Source organism: Rhinoraja longicauda, chromosome 4, assembly GCF_053455715.1.
Source record: "Rhinoraja longicauda isolate Sanriku21f chromosome 4, sRhiLon1.1, whole genome shotgun sequence".
Classification (NCBI taxonomy): domain Eukaryota; kingdom Metazoa; phylum Chordata; class Chondrichthyes; order Rajiformes; family Arhynchobatidae; genus Rhinoraja; species Rhinoraja longicauda.
This window is the reverse complement of record NC_135956.1, coordinates 87,906,220-87,927,517: the sequence shown is the minus strand read 5'-3', so window position 1 is coordinate 87,927,517 and position 21,298 is coordinate 87,906,220. Positions and strand designations below refer to the sequence as shown.

The 21,298-nt window shown below is 49.1% G+C and overlaps 1 protein-coding gene across 1 annotated transcript in view; it reads left to right on the top strand.

Annotated features, from left to right (window-relative positions):
* Positions 1-21,298, top strand: part of pou6f2 (POU class 6 homeobox 2) — a 453,085-nt gene that overhangs the window by 218,405 nt on the left and 213,382 nt on the right. Inside the window, exon 6 of the mRNA XM_078398327.1 lies at positions 12,062-12,290. Within this exon, the coding sequence (XP_078254453.1) occupies positions 12,062-12,290 (229 nt within the window). The remainder of the gene's footprint in view (positions 1-12,061; positions 12,291-21,298) is intronic.

The window sequence follows — 21,298 nt, the reverse complement described above, 5'->3', positions numbered from 1 at the left end:
GGAATGGGTGACGTTTCGGGTCGAGACCCTTCTTCAGACTGATGTCAGGGGGGCGGGACAAAGGAAGGATATAGGTGGAGACAGGAAGATAGAGGGAGAACTGGGAAGGGGGAGGGGAAGAGAGGGACAGAGGAACTACCTAAAGTTGGAGAAGTCGATGTTCATACCACTGGGCTGCAAGCTGCCTAAGTTGGACAGGCCCCTTACACAGATTACACAGTTACAGGATTTACAAATTTTCAATAAGCACTCCTGCATTTCACCCTCAACATTGGCAATGAACAAACAGAAAGGAGTAAGAAGAAAAAATGCCTGTGCTGAATTCTCGGTGCTTTGAAAAAACCCAATTGTAGAGATTTTTTCAGCCGGTAAATTGCACAACTGCTCTGACCCTAACGCTGAGCACACAGTTGACACAGCCAATTCAAGGGCACCCTCGGCAATTTTCCTTTTGCCCCTTCAGTTGGTTCATATCATTTGGGACATTTCAATTCCCTCTTCATTTGAGAGCTCGGGACATCTAGTTACATTTTAAATTGCTTCCTTCCAATCAGCAGGCTACCTCAGGAGGTGGGTGGGTAACGTGATTATGAGCCATCTGCTCACCAAGTCAATTCCAATTTTATGTATCAGCTCTCTGCACTTCAGCAGAGAGAAAAACAACGAGAAAACCGAAGCTTAGCAGAACACCAAAAGTCAATGCAAAGACAATGAAATATCTTTGACAAAATTTCTGCGCTTGGATTCACAGAGTTTCTGAAACTGTGAACTGGGAAATACTTGACTGGCCAGGTGGGTTATTTGTGTGTTCTTTTTTAGTACCTGCACTGATGTACAGCACTTTGGTCAACCTGGGTTGTGTTTAAATGTGCTATACAAATAAAATTGACTTGACTTGATTTTGTCCAGAATCTGTGTACTAAAACTCTCGTTTGTTTGTTTGTTTGTTTGTTTGTTCCTGAACTACAGCCAAAACGGTACACGGTAGCGTGACAATTTTAGGCCCACCTTACTCACCGTCGTCCCTTTGATGCTAATGGAAGAGTTTTTTTTAAAATCGGTGTTATATTTTTAAAGTCATTCACATTTTAAAGTTTAAATCTATCTCCTAGGGAGGAGGGAGGGAGGGTGGGTGGATAAGGAGGGTTGAGGGGGATGGATTGGAGAGAGGGAAAGGGGGGAGGGGGTGGAGGGAGGGGGGTAGAAGGGGGAGGGGAGGAGGGAGGGGGAGGGGGATGGAGGGGGGAGGGGAGGAAGGAAGGGGGAGGTGGAGGGGAGGGGGGGAGGGGTTTGGAGGGGAGGGGGGGAGTGGGGGAGGAGAGGGTGCTGCACCAATGCAGGAGAGGTTTGGGCCCAACGGGTCCACTTGGTCTAGTTCTACCTAATGATACTGCTAGAAGGTTCTGGAAGGAATGTTAGCATGTGCAAAGGTGTGGATCACACATAGATGTATTATTTTTGGACAGGAACATAATCCAGCTACAGTCTGTCCAGTTCCATGTATGCTGAAGAGAAATTTACCTTAACAGAGATTAGATTTCAATTGTTTGACATGGATGGTGACGTAATGTTGCAATTAACACCATTGGGAGAAGTTAATTATGTTCTATTCAATCTATTTTTAATATCTCCAATGTTTAACATAGCAGGGTAGGTTCAACAGTGCTTTATCAAGAGCATATAATTACTGATCTTGACAACCATGCCCATATTCCAAAAAAATGAATAAATAAAGTAAAAGTTAGACGTACCCATGTCTCTGTTGCAACTCTAGCATCTATTGAACACTGCGGAAAACTGCCCAGGTTAATACTTTCAGCACAAAGAACCAGGGGCCACAGTTTAAGAATAAGGGGTAGGCCATTTAAAACGGAGATGAGGACAAACTTTTTTCACTCAGAAAGTTGTGAATCTGTGGAATTCTCTGCCTCAGAAGGCAGTGGAGGCCAATTCTCTGAATGCATTCAATAGAGAGCTAGATAGAGCTCTTAAGGATAGCGGAGTCAGGGGGTATGGGGAGAAGGCAGGAACGGGGTAGTGATTGAGAATGATCAGCCATGATCGCATTGAATGGTGGTGCTGGCTCGAAGGGCCGAATGGCCTCCTCCTGCACCTATTGTCTATTGTCAAAGTGCAACTTATCAAATCTGACCAATTGCTGCCCGATCTATCCAATTTGATTCATTAGCAAAATGATAGATATTGTCAACAATGCTATCCAGCAACACAGTCAGCCCCTGGGTTAAGCAAGCGCACAATCTCTGAGAACTGTCTGTAAACCATACATTTCTCCAATGCATGTACAGTGTCTAGTCTGTAATGGCTGTTTCTATACCTTCTCAAAGTCCAACTTCGATAGGTATTACTGCTCGGGGATAAGGTGGAGATATAGCTTACGCACACGTCGCACTCTGAGATAGCAAAAGCAAATCTTCCAAACGTTGTTTCTTGATTAATTGGTCTTTATTAAGGTAATTAGTCAGGGTCGTCCTGGCCCCACCGCGCTGCCAGGGCCGCCACCCCTCGTACAACGTGGGCGGGCAGGGCCAGGATGACCCTGCCTCCCGGGGGTAGCACTGCGACTGGAGGCCAGGTCTCCCGGGCCGGAACAGAAGCCTCGCCGGCGCCCCGGGGTGACTGGGGCCCGTACCCGGGGCCTGAGGAGCAGCAGCAGCCGGTGGGCGGCGCTCCCCTCCTCTCCCGCCCGTGGGGCTGCGGACCACCGCCCGAGAGAACCGCCCCGGTCTCGACCATCCCCCCAGGCCGTGGGATCAGCTGCAGGACTACCCCCGCCCCCACGATGTCTCCACTGCCTTGTGTGCATGCCACAAGTACAGTCGGTTCCAGTGGCTTAGGCCTTGTCTACCTGACACGTGAAGCCTGGGTTCGGCGGATTGCGCGGAGGAAACCACCAGAGGGTTCAACGGGCAGAAAGACGATCCCAGCAAAGCGCCGTGGAGTGCAAACAGGGCAGAGTGAGATACGTAGGGCACTTCTGACCATCCACTGCATCCTGACCTGTCCCCAGCCGTCCCGACTATGTCTTGTTGCTGGAACCCGATAGGCCAGGACGAGAGAGCGAGGCCGACGATCTGCGCAACTCTCCCTCACTTAAATCCAAGTTGAGCACAAGTCATGACTTCAACCTCGGCCAGCACACACACCGCGCGCGGCTGGCGGGGATCCCAATCAGCGGTCGAAATAATAAGATCGAAAGTGAAGTCATGGTCATCTTCCAACCCGAAGGACGAACAACAACAACATTAAAGTAGCACAAATCAAAAGAGTAATTCATAACTTTTCGTTCTTATCAACTGTTTCTCCTTCAAACAATACAGTAAAGATCGTGTAGTCGTTACTGTGTGGTCGTGGTCGGCGTGAGTATGGTTGTGGTAAAAAAACTGTATTCTCTCCATCCTCCGAGACTAAACTGACCCCCAATCTCTGTGACTACGGCTAGCCTCCTCAGATGTAGACACTCCCCGTTACATATCGTCACGCCCACAAACATGCAAAAAAGACAGAAACTATAAATATTAAACATAGCCATGATACAATGACAGTAACTAATTTAAGCACAAATGGCTCCTACACGGTCATTAATGAACACATTTTCATTCGGTCCCTTCGAGCCAGCACCGCCATTCAATGTGATCATGGCTGATCATTCTCAATCAGTACTCCGTTCCTGCCTTCTCCCCATACCCCCTGACTCCGCTATCCTTAAGAGCTCTATCTAGCTCTCTCTTGAATGCATTCAGAGAATTGGCCCCCACTGCCTTCTGAGGCAGAGAATTCCACAGATTCACAGAAACGTATAAGATTACTAAGGGGTTGGACACGTTAGAGGCAGGAAACATGTTCCCAATGTTTGGGGGAATCCAGAACCAGGGGCCACAGTTTAAGAATAAGGGGTAGGCCATTTAGAACTGAGATGAGGAAAAAAAAATTCAGTCAGAGAGTTGTGAATCTGTGGAATTCTCTGCCTCAGAAGGCAGTGGAGGCCAATTCTCTGAATGCATTTAAGAGAGAGCTAGATAGAGCTCTTAAGGATAGCGGAGTCAGGGGGTACGGGGAGAAGGCAGGAACTGGGCACTGATTGAGAATGATCAGCCATGATCACATTGAATGGCGGTGCTGGCTCGAAGGGCCGAATGGCCTCCTCCTGCAACTATTGTCTATTGTTTGTATTCCTCTTAACTCACATGCTGGGCCTGTTCAGCCGAAAGTTCTCCGACACTCACCTCTGACAAAGAATGTTGGCCTTTCCCTCCCAAGGAGTACATGACTGATACTGTGTCACTGTGGCAAATGTTTCCAAGTAATGGTTTGGCAACACCTTGATAACGCAGAACCATAATGCTGTGTTCACAGCGTAAGACAGGATGTCACCCGTGGTGAGGCTTGTGTAGAAGTCTTGTTCAAAACGAGAGCAGCAATCAGTCATCGCCTTCTCTGCTGATACACCCAGAATAGTGTACCTACAGTGATCAACCACCATCTTGTCAAGACTAAGGCCATTCCACACACCTCAAATGCAGTTAGTTGCATTTTTGGGGAGAGTAAGAAGATGGTGGGACAGTAAATAGGTGGGATTGCCTGACCATAAAAATATTCTTCCCCAAAGCTTTACCTTATTATGAATTATATGTAATACTTCGAATATAGAGAAAATGTGGTGTAGGCAAATAACTGCAGATGCTGGTACAAATCGAAAGCATCACAAAATGCTGGAGTAACTCAGCAGGTCAGGCAGCATCTAGGAGAGAAGGAATGGTTGACGTTTCGGGTCGAGACCTTCAGACTGAAGAAGGGTCTCGACCCGAAACATCACCCATTCCCTCTCTCCTAGATGCTGCCTGACCTGCTGAGTTACTCCAGCATTTTGTGATACTTTATTTTACTTTAATTTAGTTTAGTTTAGAGATACAGTGCGGAAGTAGGCCTTTCGGCCCACCGAGTCCGCACCGACCGGCGATCCATGTACATTAACACTACCCTGCACACATTAGGGACAATTTACACTTCTACCAAGCCGATTGACCTACAAAACCTTGAACGTCTGTGGAGTGTGGGAGGAAACCGAAAATCTTGGAGAAAACCCACGCAGGTCACGGGGACAACGTACAAACTCCGTACAGACGGCGCCCGTAGTCGGAATCGAACCCGGGTCTCCAGCGCTGCAAACGCTGTAAGGCAGCAACTCTACCACTGCACCACCGTGCCGCCCTATACAATATTTCCTCTACGGTTCTGCCTATGCTCCATTGTCGTATAAATTTATATCTTCCCCTCATTGCACTGAACCCGAAACGACCCATTGTCCAAACATTCGTCACAGGAATCTCAAAGCTATGGTAACCATACCGCTACCTTTCGAATACACTCCACAGTATTTTTCAGGGCCATTTTCAACCTTGTTCTGCCTTATAATCTGCGCCAATTATATATTGTCTACACGGTTTCCCTGGAGGGGTTTTTGGTAGCATTCTTTTGTCTGTCTCGTGGTGTGTGGATGCTTGAATGATTGTAGACAATAGACAATAGGTGCAGGGGTAGGCCATTCGGCCCTTCGAGCCAGCACCGCCATTCAATGTGATCACGGCTGATCATTCCCAATCAGTACCCCGTTCCTGCCCTCTCCCCATACCCCCTGACTCTGCTATCCTTAAGAGCTCTATCTAGCTCTCTCTTATTAAACGACCTTCTCGGTACTTGCCTGTCGTCTAGCCTTATCTCAGGTCCGGACATCCACATTACTGATTGTGGATGGTTACTGATTGTAGACGATCAGCCATGATCTCAATGAATGGCGGTGATGGCTCGAAGGGCCGAATGGCCTCCTCCTGCACCTATTGTCTATGTTTCTATGTTTCTACCATTTATAGTCATCCACTAATATTGCAAATTATCGCAGCACAGCGTAGACAACAAGGTTAATGTTGTAATTTAAATTTGGCAAATATCTAAATGGGATGCTGGGCATGATATTATTTAATTAAGCTGCCACAGGGTTATTTCATGAAATGTTACCCTGCTTATACACCAAAGCTGTGTATGTTATGTTTTAATGCATTTCTGAGTGTCCCAATATCATTGTGCTGAACCAACCTCATAACAAATGACTTGTGATGGAAAAAATCGGCATAATCAAATAGATTTTTTAGCTTCTGAACTTGTTGTTGTCGACATGGGAATGCCCTGAGATGAGTCAATCTACCCATACTGAGCAATGGAATAAGAAATGACCGTCTGTATCACCATCTGTGATGGTGTCAATGACTCAATTAGAGAAAGTAACTCAACAGTAAACAATCAGCTTCAAAATCTTGTCCTGAGCAATGGCAATCTATAACACCTTCATTCTCAACAAAATATAAAGCTGGAGGACAAGGGTTGTATGATTGCAGAGAAGCTATTTAATACAGACTATTAGGTTGCCTGATTTATCACTGTTATGTATAAGAAAATAACTGCAGATGCTGGTACAAATCGAAGGTATTTATTCACAAAATGCTGGAGTAACTCAGCAGGTCAGGCAGCATCTCAGGAGAGAAGGAATGGGCGACGTTTCAGTCGCCCATTCCTTCTCTCCCGAGATGCTGCCTGACCTGCTGAGTTACTCCAGCATTTTGTGAATAAATATCAATAGACAATAGACAATAGGTACAGGAGGAGGCCATTTGGCCCTTCGAGCTAGCACCGCCATTCAATGTGATCATGGCTGATCATTCTCAATCAGTACCCCGTTCCTGCCTTCTCCCCATACCCCCTGACTCCGCTATCCTTAAGAGCTCTATCTAGCTCTCTCTTGAATGCATTCAGGGAATTGGCCTCCACTGCCTTCTGAGGCAGAGAATTCCACAGATTCACAACTCTCTGCGTGAAAACGTTTTTCCTCATCTCCGTTCTAAATGGCTTACCCCTTATTCTTAAAATATTCCACTCCAAAGACGTACAGGTTTGTAGGTTAATTTGGCTTGGTGTAAATATAAATTGTCCCTCGTGTGTGTAGAATCGTGTTAATGCGCGGGGGTCGCTGGTTGGTGCAGAGTCGGTGGGCTGAATGGCCAGTGGGCTGTATCTCTAAATTTAAAAATCAAATAAATAAATAAACGGTCCAGCTTCCACCACCCATGGGGGCGGAGAATTCCAAAGATTCACCACTCTCTCATTAAGAAGAAATGTCTACATGCCGCTATTTTAATTGTTCGGTCCCTTATCTTGTAGAATGTCCCGTTGTTCAACTGTTCCAAGAGTGAAAACATCGTGGATGTAACTAGTAGAGTGGATAAGGGAGAACCAGTCGATGTGTTATATCTGGACTTTCAGAAGGCCTTCGACAAGGTCCCACATAGGAGATTGGTGTACAAACTTAAAGCACACGATATTGAGGGTTCAGTGTTGAGGTCGATAGAGAATTGGTTGGCGGACAGGAAGCAAAGAGTAGGAATAAACGGGTCCTTTTCGGAATGGCAGGCAATGACTAGTGGGGTACCGCAAGGCTCAGTGGTGGGACCCCAGTTATTTACAGTGTATATTAATGATTTGGACGAGGGAATTGAATGCAACATCTCTAAGTTTGCGGATGACACAAAGCTGGGTGGCAGTGTTAGCTGCGAGGAGGATGCTAGGAGGCTGCAGAGTGACTTGGATAGATTAGGCGAGTGGGCAAATCCATGGCAGATGCAATATAATGTGGATAAATGTGAGGTTATCCACTTTGGCGGCAAGAACAGGAAAGCAGAGTATTACCTGAATGGTGACCGATTGGGAGAAGGGGAGATGCAACGTGACCTGGGTGTCATGGTGCACCAGTCATTGAAAGCAAGCATGCAGGTGCAGCAGGCAGTGAAGAAAGCGAATGGTATGTTGGCATTCATAGCAAGAGGATTTGAGTTTAGGAGCAGGGAGGTTCTGCTACAGTTGTACAGGGCCTTGGTGAGACCGCACCTGGAGTATTGTGTGCAGTTTTGGTCTCCTAACCTGAGGAAAGACGTTCTTGCCTTAGAGGGAGTACAGAGAAGATTGTTCCCGATGTTGGGGGAGTCCAGAACCAGGGGTCACAGCTTAAGGATAAGGGGGAAGTCTTTTAGGACCGAGATGAGAAAACATTTCTTCACACAGAGAGTGGTGAATCTGTGGAATTCTCTGCCACAGAAGGTAGTTGAGGCCAGTTCATTGGCTATATTTAAGAGGGAGTTAGATGTGGCCCTTTTTGCTAAAGGGATCAGGGGGTATGGAGAGAAGGCAGGTACAGGCTACTGAGCTGGATGATCAGCCATGATCATATTGAATGGCGGTGTAGACTCGAAGGGCCGAATGGCCTACTCCTGCACCTATTTTCTATGTTTCTATGTTTCTATCCCAGCATGCACTCTGCCATGTGCATAGGTATGCAGCATGTGGATTTGTAGGCCCATCTTGTGCTGCTTGCCTCGATATTGCAGTTCTCGAGCACCCACACACCTGATGGCCATTTATATTTACATAATCATGTGTACATGATGTACATGACCAGTACATCATGTATAGGAAGGAACTGCAGATGCTGGTTTACCACCGTAGATTGACCCAAAATGCTGGAGTAACTCAGCGGGACAGGCAGCATCTCTGGTCTCTGAAGAAGGGTCTCGACCAGAAACGTCACCTATTCCTTCTCTCCAGAGATGCTGCCTGTCCCTGCTGAGTTACTCCATCATTTTGAATCTATCTTCAGTAGATCATGTATACTGGCATTATATCTATATACTAAAACTCTCGTTTGTTTGTTTGTTTGTTCGTGAACTACAGCCAAAACGGTACGCGATAGCGCGACAATTTTAGGCCCACCTTACTCACCGTCGTCCCTTTGATGCTAATGGAAGAAGTTTCATTGGAATCGGTGTTATATTTTTAAAGTTATTCACATTTTAATGTTTAAATCTATCTCCTAGGGAGGGAGAGGGGTGGAGGGAGGGGGGGAGGGGAAGGGGAGAGAGGGAGGAGGGAGGATAAGGGGGGTTGAGGGGGAAGGAGGGGAGGGGGAGGGGAGAGGCGGGGAGGGAGGGAGGGAGGGGAGGAGAGGGGTGTGGAGGGAGGGGAGGGGAGGAGGTAGGGGGAGGAAGGATGGAGGGGAGGGGGGTGAGGGGGAGGGGTGGGAGGGGAGGGGGGAGGGGGTAAGGGGGGAGAGGGGAGGGGGAGAGGGGAAGGAGAGGGGGGAGAGGGGAGGGGGGAGGGGGACGGGGAGGAGAGGGTGCTGCACCAATGCAGGAGAGGTTTGGGCCCAACTTGTCCGCGGTCTAGTTACATTATAATATCAGTATACATGATACAAGTTCCATCATGAATACTGGTATTATAATGTAATAGAGTAAGGCTTTCCTCATTTATGAAAGGATGATCAGGTTCTGTCTTGTAAAATCAATGAAGTATATGTTTCATTTGACTCTAGATGTGTTTAGAAGGATGAGAGGAGATCTTATCGAAACGTATAAGATTATTAAGGGGTTGGACACGTTAGGGGCAGGAAACATGTTCCCAATGTTGGGGGAGTCCAGAACCAGGGGCCACAGTTTAAGAATAAGGGGTAGGCCATTTAGAACGGAGATGAGGAAAAACTTTTTCAGTCAGAGAGTTGTGAATCAGTGGAATTCTCTGCCTCAGAAGGCAGTGGAGGTCAATTCTCTGAATGCATTCAAGAGAGAGCTAGATAGAGCTCTTAAGGATAGTGGAGTCAGGGGGTATGGGGAGAAGGCAGGAACGGGGTACTGATTGAGAATGATCAGCCATGATCACATTAAATGGCAGTGCTGGCTCGAAGGGCCGAATGGCCTCCTCCTGCACCTATTGTCTATTGTCTATTGTACTGAAACTGCGCTCCTCAAAATCACAAACGACATTCTCCTCTCCTCCGACGCTGGCAACCTCAACATCCTCATCCTACTTGACCTCAGCGCCGCCTTTGACACCATAAATCACTCCATTCTCCTCACCCGACTTGAAACCTCCCTTAACATCACCGGAAAAGCCCTATCCTGGTTCAAATCTTACCTCTCTGACAGACACCAGTTCATCTCCATTAACAACTGTAAATCCCCCACCGCTCCCCTCCCCCAAGGTGTCCCCCAAGGCTCAGTCCTTGGCCCCCTCCTCTTCATCCTCTACCTGTTCCCCCTTGGTCAATTAATCCGCCGTCATGGTCTCAACTTCCACTGCTTCGCCGATGATATCCAGCTCCTCATCTCCACCAAGTCAATCTCCCCCACCACACACTCTACACTGACAAACTGCATCACTGAAATAAAATCTTGGCTTCAATCAAACTTCCTCAAACTCAATTGCAACAAATCTGAAATCATCATCATTGGTCCAAAAACGCTCACCAAATCCACCCAAAACTTCATCCTCAACATTGATGGTCTCCCAGTATCCACCTCACCTCACATCCGGAATCTTGGAATCATCCTTGATCAAACCCTCTCCTTCGACAAACACATCAAACACATCACAAAGACAGCCTTCTTCCACCTCAAAAACATTGCCCGTCTCCGTCCATCCCTCTCCTCCACAGCTGCAGAAACCCTCATCCACGCCTTCATCACCTCCCGTCTGGACTACTGCAACAGCCTCCTCTATGGCGCACCCTCAAAAATCATCAATAAACTTCAATATATTCAAAACTCCGCTGCCCGTCTACTCACACACACCTCGATCCGTGACCATATCACCCCCGTACTTTATAAACTCCACTGGCTCCCCATCCCCCAGAGAATCCAGTACAAAATCCTCCTCATAACCTACAAAGCCCTCCATAACCTGGCCCCATCCTACCTGACCGACCTCCTCCACAGGCACACTCCCACCTGCACCCTCCGCTCTGCCGCTGCCAATCTCCTATCCCCCCACATCCGGACCAAACTCAGATCCTGGGGGGACAGGGCTTTCTCCATCGCTGCTCCCACCCTATGGAACTCACTACCCCAAACCGTTAGAGACTCCTCCACACTCACCACATTCAAAACATCGCTGAAGTCTCACCTGTTCAGTACTGCCTTCAACCACTGAAGGTCACCTCACCTTCTGTCTCCTTTCTCTGTTCATTTATTTATTTACTTATTTATCTATTTATTCATTTCCCTATGTTCTCAAAATCTCTGTAAAGCGTCTTTGAGTATATGAAAAGCGCTATATAAATAAAATGTATTATTATTATTATTGTAATTTGGAGGTCCATCATTTGTATCATTTAGGGTGTTGATGATACCCCAGTGAGTAGCAATTTGTTTCCAAACTTCTTTCTAACTTACAGAGAGTGGATAATTTTCGGTGTACTGACCCCTGCGAATGAACAGAAATATTTCATTAATCAGTGCCTGCATTCTTTGCTCCAGGAGGTGATGTACCCTGCTCAATCCAGAGCTGTCGCCTTTCTTGATTCTAATTGGAAAGGTTAGGATATACACTGGCTCGTTCCTCTCAATGTGCAGAGGTTGAATAGGTCATGTTGCCACTAAGTGGCAAAATGAACATTTACCAAGTAACTAAACAATCGGGTCAGGATACAACGAGCCCAATTTCTCACAGATATCCTGTAAAGTTACGAGGAATTTGACCGATGAGCTGTAATAGTCCGAAGACAAGGGAAGCAAAGTTCTTTCACTTTAATTTTGCTAATGAACTTAACAATTATATTATCCAAAAGCAGTCAATTTATCATCTTAATTTGAAAGTGATCATGAAATTCAAAATAATGTCACTTCTTTGAAGGTGAGGAAGCCTAGCTACGGCTCGTGTTGCCATGGTGACAGTTTTAACATGAGGCCCGACATCTTGTAAACTCCCTGTCTCTATCAGCCCATTAGATCAGGGCCGCTTCACAGGTCCCACGTGAATTAAAGGGTCGGAAAAGCACAGGCAATACAGAAAAAATAAATCTAATCATCTGTTTGTAGCATCCGGGAGTGAGCCAATAAAATGATGCTGAAGGCAGTGGTGGCGATTTGGGCCTAGATGAAGTTACCATTAAAAAGATGAGGAATATTCATACTAATCGCCAAACTATTCTTTGTGTTCTTTTCAGCCACTGTTAACGGCACAGCAGCTGGCCTCAGCTGTAGCAGGAGTGATGCCAACCAGCAATCCCGCCCTCAACCAGCCGATCCTCATACCGTTCAATATGGCTGGTCAGCTTGGCAACCAGCAGGGGCTCGTCCTCTCATTGCCGACCACCAATCTAACCAACATCCAGAACTTGGTTGCAGCAGCTGCCGCTGGAGGCATCATGACGTTACCACTGCAGAACCTGCAAGGTAAGCAGCTCTCATTGAGCAATGAGCATCAAAGCCTTTTCAAATAGGCCCAAAACCTTGGCAGTGCTGTCACGGACTGACTTTCCTCCGCAATTTAAGGGCCTGTCCCACTTAGGCGATTTTAAGGCGACTGCCGGCGACTAGGGTGTCGCGGGCATGATCGTGAGGAGTCTTCAACGAATCGTAGCGGATCTCGGCGCGTTGCGGAAAAAAAATTCTCGCTGACAGCTGGCTTGTCGCCAGGTATCGTAGCTTATTACGGGCGCTGTCTGTCGCACGCTGTCCCCAGGTTTGCTAGGTTGTCGCAGATGCATTTAGAAGCACGTAATATTAAATTAAGAAAAGGCATTTGAAGATACCAGAAGATAGTTTTGTTTAACCAATTTATTTACCGTCAGGAAATTTGACGGGTAGATTGGAGGCGACGGTTTGACGGTCAGGTGAGCGTGGGAATTTTGCGATGTTTCCGAAGACGGTGTGATCTCTTAGCTGGGTGCTAGTTTCACAGAAAAAGTAACTTGTATCTACCTGACTCGGCATTGTCGTGGTCATTGTCGTAGCGTAAAAGAACATTTTGGCGATCTGCTACGACTTTGACAGTCGCCGGCAGTCGCCTTAAAAATCGCATAACTGGGACAGGCCCTTTAATCTGCTTTCATTACCTCAAACAACTTCTTACATTGCAAGTCAAATATATTGTGCATGATACCAGGGATTTTTGATCTGTTTTACATGTGAGTCCCTTATTCTATGTGACGAACTGCAAAGGCCAGGAAGCGAGCGGGCAAGGTCATCTCTGACCCCTCTCACCCTGGCCACAAACTCTTCGAAGCACTTCCCTCTGGAAGGCGACTCCGGACTGTCAAAGCAGCCACAGCCAGACATAAAAACAGGTTTTTTTTCCCACGGGTGATAGTTCTACTCAATAACCAAAGTCTGTAGTCTCTTTTTTGCTCTGGTTTATTTTCACCCACATGTTTAGACCGTAATGGTGTATCCTTATTGTTTTGATGTGTTTATGCTTTATTCTTAATTGTTTACTGTATGTTTGCGATGTCATTTGTGAGCGGAGCACCAAGGCACATTCCTTCTATATGTGCACATACTTGGCCAATAAACTTATTCATTCATTCATTCATTCATTCATTCATCCACTCGTAGCAACAGTAAGGAGGTAATCTGCTGTTGGGTGAAATATTTGGATGTGAAACTTGAGTTAAACTGATGCTTCGCTGCCTATTACAATATTCACTCATAGATATGTACTATATCAGTGGGTAAGCAGAAAAGTATCAAAATGAGAAATGTTGTTCAAATATTCCTCTTTGGCACGATATTAGAAGGAGTGTTGTGTAATCAGAAGTTAGAGAAAGAATGAACCAGGTTTTCACATCACTAGCAAAGGAATGGTGTATGAAACTCACCCGAATGTAGTAGAAACTCTGTGAGGAGCATTCACAGCAATGGGGATCAGATATGTTGCAGAAATCCCCAGTTTTACTCTGGAAACAACCGTTTGGGTAACATATCAAACTCCATTTATTTCAATGAAGATCCCAGCTCAGAAGGTTCAGAGAACATAGAAACATAGAAACATAGAAACATAGAAAATAGGTGCAGGAGTAGGCCATTCGGCCCTTCGAGCCTGCACCGCCATTCAATATGATCATGGCTGATCATCCAGCTCAGTAACCTGTACCTGCCTTCTCTCCATACCCCCTGATCCCTTTAGCCACAAGGGCCACATCTAACTCCCTCTTAAATATAGCCAATGAACTGGCCTCAACTACCTTCTGTGGCAGAGAATTCCACAGACTCACCACTCTCTGTGTGAAGAAATGTTTTCTCATCTCGGTCCTAAAAGACTTCCCCCTTATCCTTAAGCTGTGACCCCTGGTTCTGGACTCCCCCAACATCGGGAACAATCTTCCCGCATCTAGCCTCTCTAACCCCTTAAGAATTTTATATGTTTCTGTAAGATCCCCCCTCAGTCTTCTAAATTCCAGCGAGTACAAGCCCAGTCTATCCAGTCTTTCCTCATATGAAAGACCTGCCATCCCAGGGATCAATCTGGTGAACCTTCTCAGGTCTTTCCTCAGGTTAGGAGACCAAAACTGCACACAATACTCCAGGTGTGGTCTCACCAAGGCCCTGTACAACTGCAGCAGAACCTCCCTGCTCCTAAACTCAAATCCTCTTGCTATGAATGCCAACATACCATGCACATTCTTCACTGCCTGCTGTGAAAGTAATTACATGGAAAGTAAGTTATCTCTTTTTGTTCAGATTACTGCAGTTTCACAATTTTAACGATTTCCCAGTTTGGCTTTCAATGTTGCTTTTATAAAATTGTAATTCTTAGCAAATATTTATTTCAATTTCTGGATGCTGTTGATGTTTAAAACACAAAATGGCGGCGCTGCCCCAGCAGCTGCGGCTTACCTGTGGTCCGTTGGTCTTCGTGTTTTTTTCTTGTTTTATGTCTTAATTGTAGTGTTTAGATGTGATGTAGTGTTTTTTGTGGCTGTGTACTATGTGTGTGGGGGGGGGAGCTGTAAAATTGTCTCCTCCGAACGGAGACCTGACCTTTGTTTCTGGGTGGTGTCTCCGTTCCTGCTGCGGCCTACCATCGGCCAAACACCTGGAGCTGGCGGCTTCCACCTGGGACCATTTGGGGCTCTGGTTCGCAGGGCCCGCGGACCGGACTGCACTCACCACCTGCGGAGCTGGCTGCCTTCGGAGGCTGTGGTGGCATTGCGGGAGCGGCTGCGACTCGTCTTTGGAGGCTCCGGAGGCTCCGGAGGCTTCTTCGGCGCGGGCCGCCTGGATATCGGAAGCCTGCAGGCCCTGCCTTGGGTGGGGGCCGACTTCGGGAGCTCTGACAGCGGCAGTGTCTTCGCCCGCCCGGAATCGACTGTCGTATGTTGAAAGACTGGAGCGACCAGGCTTGTATACACTGGAATTTAGAAGGATGAGAGGGGATCTTATCGAAACGTATAAGATTATTAAGGGGTTGGACACGTTAGAGGCAGGAAACATGTTCCCAATGTTGGGGGAGTCCTGAACCAGGGGCCACAGTTTAAGAATAAGGGGTAGGCCATTTAGAACGGAGATGAGGAAAAACTTTCCTCATCTCAAAACCTTCGACCCGAAACGTCACCCATTCCTTCGCTCCTGAGATGCTGGCTGACCCGCTGAGTTACTCCAGCTTTTTGTGATACCTTCGATTTGTGCCAGTATCTGCAGTTATTTCTCTACTCATTCTTCTGTGATCTGTTCATTGACGCACTCGTTGAAGTAATCCTGGAGCGGGACTCCATATGCATTGCTTCCCTCCCCAGGTGATTTGGTATCAGCTCTCATTGCTCCCTGCACTGTCTGCAGGCCACACATACTCTGTCTCATCTCACTGTCTGCAGGCCACACATGCTCTGTCTCATCTCACTGTCTGCAGGCCACACATGCTCTGTCTCATCTCACTGTCTGCAGGCCACACATGCTCTGTCTCATCTCACTGTCTGCAGGCCACACATGCTCTGTCTCATCTCACTGTCTGCAGGCCCCACATGCTCTGTCTCATCTCACTGTCTGCAGGCCACACATGCTCTGTCTCATCTCACTGTCTGCAGGCCCCACATGCTCTGTCTCATCTCACTGTCTGCAGGCCACACATGCTCTGAACTACACTGCACGCAGATTCTATCTCTTTTTTAAAAATTCAATAGACAATAGGTGCAGGAGGAGGCCATTCGGCCCTTCGAGCCAGCACCGCCATTCAATGTGATCACGGCTGATCATTCTCAATCAGTACTCTGTTCCTGCCTTCTCCCCATACCCTCTGACTCCGCTATCCTCAAGAGCTCTATCTAGCTCTCTCTTGAATGCATTCAATAGACAATAGGTGCAGGAGGAGGCCATTCAGCCTTTCGAGCCAGCACCGCCATTCAATGTGATCACGGCTGATCATTCTCAATCAGTACCCCGTTCCTGCCTTCTCCCCATACCCCCTGACTCCGCTATCAGAGAATTGGCCTCCACTGCCTTCTGAGGCAGAGAATTCCACAGATTCACAACTCTCTGACTGAAAAAGTTTTTCCTCGTCTCCGTTCTAAATGGCCTACCCCTTATTCTTAAACTGTGGCCCCTGGTTCTGGACTCCCCCAATTCCTCAAATTACGTGCAATGTCATCACCATAGCTGCTGGCTACGAGTGTGAAATGACGATTTCATTCTCATTATCTTCGTGCCGTTCCTACGCCGCCACCTGATGAGGTCGCAGGTCGCTTCTGCGTCCGCAGACCGCGCTGGGAGAAGACGCATCCGGTGAGGCCGCACCTGGGGGCGCGGGGGAACTGAGCTAATGTTTCAGGCCACCGAACTTTCCTTGCCAGCCCCGATGAAAGGTCATTAGGCTTGTATACACTGGAATTTAGAAGGATGAGAGGAGATCTTATCAAAACGTATAAGATTATTAAGGGGTTGGACACGTTAGAGGCAGGAAACATGTTCCCAATGTTGGGGGAGTCCAGAACAAGGGGCCACAGTTTAAGAATAAGGGGTAGGCCATTTAGAACGGAGATGAGGAAAAACTTTTTCAGTCAGAGAGTTGTGAATCTGTGGAATTCTCTGCCTCAGAAGGCAGTCAAGTCAAGTCAAGTCAATTTTATTTGTATAGTATGGCGAGTCCGAAAACTTGTTGGTTGTAGAAGAAGTTTATTGCAGCCGCAATATTCGAATACAGAGTTAAACAACAAGGTAAAGGACAACCATCAAAAACTTATGGGTCGGTGGGTCCAAAAGGTAGGGAGGGCTACAGAAATTGCCTCGATAGCCGGTGTAGCGCCCTCGGACAGCGAGGCGAAGGCTGAGCCCCATGTCTTGTCCATTTTTCTATAATGGACCGTTCGGGGTCACCAATGTAGTGGGCCAAGTAGGCCAAAATAACGACAAGTAGGCAAGGTTAACGAAAGCGTGTTTACTGTATCTCTGGAACTCCAAAAGGGAATGAGAGTCATGCGGTCCTTGACCTTTATACTCCCGGCCGAAGTCCGCCTCCTTGGCTCGACCCATTCCCGTGCCGAGGGGTCGTGAGTGGTATGGCCCGACCCTCGGGAGCCGCCACAGGGTCTTCTTCGAAGACTTCGCCGAACTGAACATTTCGGGCGGCAAAAGCGCACATGACCACGCTGGCCAATCAGCGATGTCGCTCCCTGGACCAATCCCCATGGTCGCGTTCACACGTGACCTCGCTGGCCAATCCGAGGGTTCGACGACCTGGACCATTCTCTATGGTCGCTACATGACCCCCCCCAGAACCCGAGGTGCGGAACCTAGCAGGGAGCCGGATTTCGCGACCATAACGAGTACGGAGAGGGACAGCCTGAACCACAGGAGCCGGGGGTTCCGGACTTGGCGGAACTGCCGGAACGGGGGGTCCTGGAGGAACTGCCGGAACGGGGGGTCCTGGAGGAACTGCCGGAACGGGGGGTCCTGGACTGAGCGGAACTAACGGAGGTCGGCCTCTCCTAGGGGTTTGACCGACCAGGACTGGTTGATCCGCATCCAAATGTGCAGGTTTGAGCCGGGACATCGAGACGAGCTCACTCTTGCCGCACATGTCTAAGGTGAAGGTAGCCGTTCCCTTACGCAAAACCCGGAACGGCCCTTGATAGACCCTCTGCAACGGGGCGCGATGGGAATCTTTTCGCAGAAAAACAAACTCACAGTCCTTCAGGGAAGGCGGTTCATGTACCATGGGACACCCATGACGTGAAGTCGGAACTGGAGCCAGGGAGCCCACCCGTTCCCGGAGAGATGCTAACACTGATGGGACTGTAGGCAGCTGGTCTGAAGGGTCCGGAAACAAATCTCCGGGTACTCGAAGTGTCGAGCCATATACTAGCTCCGCGGACGACGCACCGAGATCTAGCTTAGGAGCAGTCCGGATGCCCAAAAGAACCCAGGGGAGCTGGTCTACCCAGTCCGGGCCTTCAAGCCTTGCACTGAGGGACGCCTTAAGTTGACGGTGGAACCTTTCTACGAGTCCATTTGCCTGGGGGTGATATGCAGTAGTGGGTTGTAACTTGGAACCGTAGAGTTCTGCGAGCGCGGCCCAGAGGGACGAAGTGAACTGTGGCCCTCTGTCAGTGGTAATAACTGCCGGGACCCCGAAACGAGCTACCCAATGAAGGGCCAAAGTCCTAGCACAAGACGCTGACGAAATATCAGACAATGGGAAAGCCTCTGGCCACCGGGTGAACCGATCCACCACCGTGAGGAGGTGGGTGTAGCCCCGGGAGGAAGGCAAAGGCCCGACCAAATCCACGTGGATGTGGAAAAAACGAACTGCTGGGACCTCGAAATCCTGTACGGGGGGCTGGACATGGCGCTGGACTTTAGCGGTCTGACAGGGAACGCAGGAACGCGCCCAACCCGCTACCTGTTTCCGTAGGCCATGCCAGACAAACCGAGCTGCTACCAAAGCAGAGGTGGAGCGGATGGACGGGTGCGCCAGCCCATGAATGGCATCGAAAACCCGGCGCTGAAGGGAGGGCGGTACTACCGGCCTGGGACGGGGAAGAAAAACATCGCACCAGACTTTTGTGCCTTCCGACCCACAAGCTACCTGGGCCAACTTCAATCCCGAAGTGGTGGACTGGTATGCCAAAGCGGTATCCGCTAGAAGCTGTGCCTCCGCAAGCTCCTGGGGATCCACCTCGCAGTCCACCGCCGAAATAGGGGAAAAAGCAGGTCTAGACAGGGCGTCAGCAACGGCATTAAGCTTACCCGCGACATGACGGACATCGGTGGTGAATTCGGAGATAGCAGTCAGGTGCCGCTGCTGGCGGGCCGACCATGGGTCAGACAATTTAAAAAATGCAAATGTTAATGGTTTGTGGTCCGTAAAGGCCACAAATGGGCGGCCCTCAAGGAAGTACCTGAAATGACGAACAGCTAAATAGAGAGCCAGAAGCTCTCGGTCAAATGCGCTATACTTCAACTCAGCCGAATTTAGTTGCCGGCTGAAAAACGCTAAAGGCTGCCAACGGCCACCGACCTGCTGCTCCAGAACCCCGCCCACCGCCACGTCAGAGGCGTCAACCGTCAGGGCCGTGGGGGCGGAGGGGCTCGGGTGGACCAACATGGTGGCGTCTGCCAAGGCTGCCTTAGCTGCTGTAAAAGCCGACTCTGCGGCCGGGGACCATATCAACTCTACAGGTTTTCCTACAAGGCATTGGAAAAGCGGGCGCATGACTCGGGCAGCTGCCGGAACGAACCGATGGTAGAAATTAACCATGCCTACGAACTCCTGTAGCCCTTTTACTGTGGTGGGCCTAGGAAATGCCCGGATAGCCTCCACCTTCTCGGGCAAAGGGGAGGCGCCGGCAGGGGTAATTCTGTGCCCTAGAAAATCAAGAGCAGGGAGGCCGAATTGACACTTGGAGGGTTGGATAATGAGCCCGTGGTCTTGGAGCCGCTGGAACACGGTCCGCAAGTGGACCTGGTGTTCCTGCACTGAGGTGCTGGCGACCAGGATGTCGTCTAAATAAATAAACAAAAAGGGTAAACCCCGGCCCACACGGTCCATCAGTCGTTGGAAAGCCTGTGCCGCGTTCTTTAAACCGAAAGGCATACGCAACCATTCAAACAACCCGAACGGAGTAATCGTTGCAGTTTTCTGTATGTCCTCCGGTCGCACCGGAATCTGGTGGTATCCTCGCACCAAATCGATTTTGGAGAACACCACCGCCCCTTCCAGCCCAGACGAAAAGTCCTGTAGGTGCGGTATGGGGTAGCGATCAGCCGTGGTGACAGCATTGAGACGCCGATAATCGCCACATGGTCTCCACCCCCCAGATGCCTTGGAGACCATATGTAACGGCGAGGCCCACGGGCTGTCAGACTGACGGACAATTCCCATTTCCTCCATCTTCCTAAACTCCGCCCGTGCCACCACCAGTTTGTCTGGCGGTAGTCTCCTGGCCCGAGCGAAAACGGGAGGGCCTTCGGTGCGGATGTGATGGACCACGCCGTGCTTGGCCGAAGACGTGTCAAAACGTTGAATGAGCAGCTCTGGAAACTCCGCCAGGATCTCAGCATACGAGTCAGGGGCCGCGACGACGGCCTGGACAGTAGGGCTGGGCGGGGAGGCGATTGTCGGAGCGACGGGCTCATCTCCGGCGGAGGGTCGGAGGTCGTTACCGCGGACATCAGGGACCAGTGAAAAAGCCCAGAGAAAATCTGCGCCCAGGATCGCTTGTCTGACGTCGGCTATGATGAATGGCCATTCGTACGTGCGGAGGCCGAACACAAGGGACATCTTCCGTATACCGAAAGTGCGAATGGGGCTGCCATTAACCCCGATGAGGGTGGGACCTGTCTTACCCGATCTGGTTTCGAGGTCGGTCGGCGGCACTATACTGACAATGGCTCCCGTGTCCACCAAAAATTCTTTGTCCGTGAATCGATCATGGACGTAGAGGCGTCGGTTCTGGCCAATCGTAACTGCCCCTATGTACGATCGGCTGAGGCATTTCCCGCGAAGGTACAAGGCGAGCGGCAGTTGCGGGATTCGCTACCCCATCGTTGGTGATAATAGCACCAGCCGCGCTTGTGCGGATCTTTTTGGCGGGCTTTCGGAGAATTGGCGGGAGACGCGGCGCCATCTTGATGTCGCTGTGGCGTGGTCACTGATGTCGAGACCTTGTTGATCGAACCGCTTGCCTTGTTTTTAGCCGCTATGAGCGCGTCCGCTTTCGCTGCATATGCTTCGGGGTCCTTAAAAGAACAATCCGTGAGCAGCAGTCGGACATCCTCAGGAAGCTTCTCTCGGAATGCCCGTTCGAACATAGGGCAATCCGTATGCTCACCGGCTAGCATCATCATTTCGGACATGAGAACGGAAGGCCGTCGGTCTCCAAGATCCGGTAGGTGCAGAAGTCTTGCAGCGCAATCATGCTTATTAAACCCGAAGGTTCGCAGTAACACTTTCTTCATGGCCTCGTACT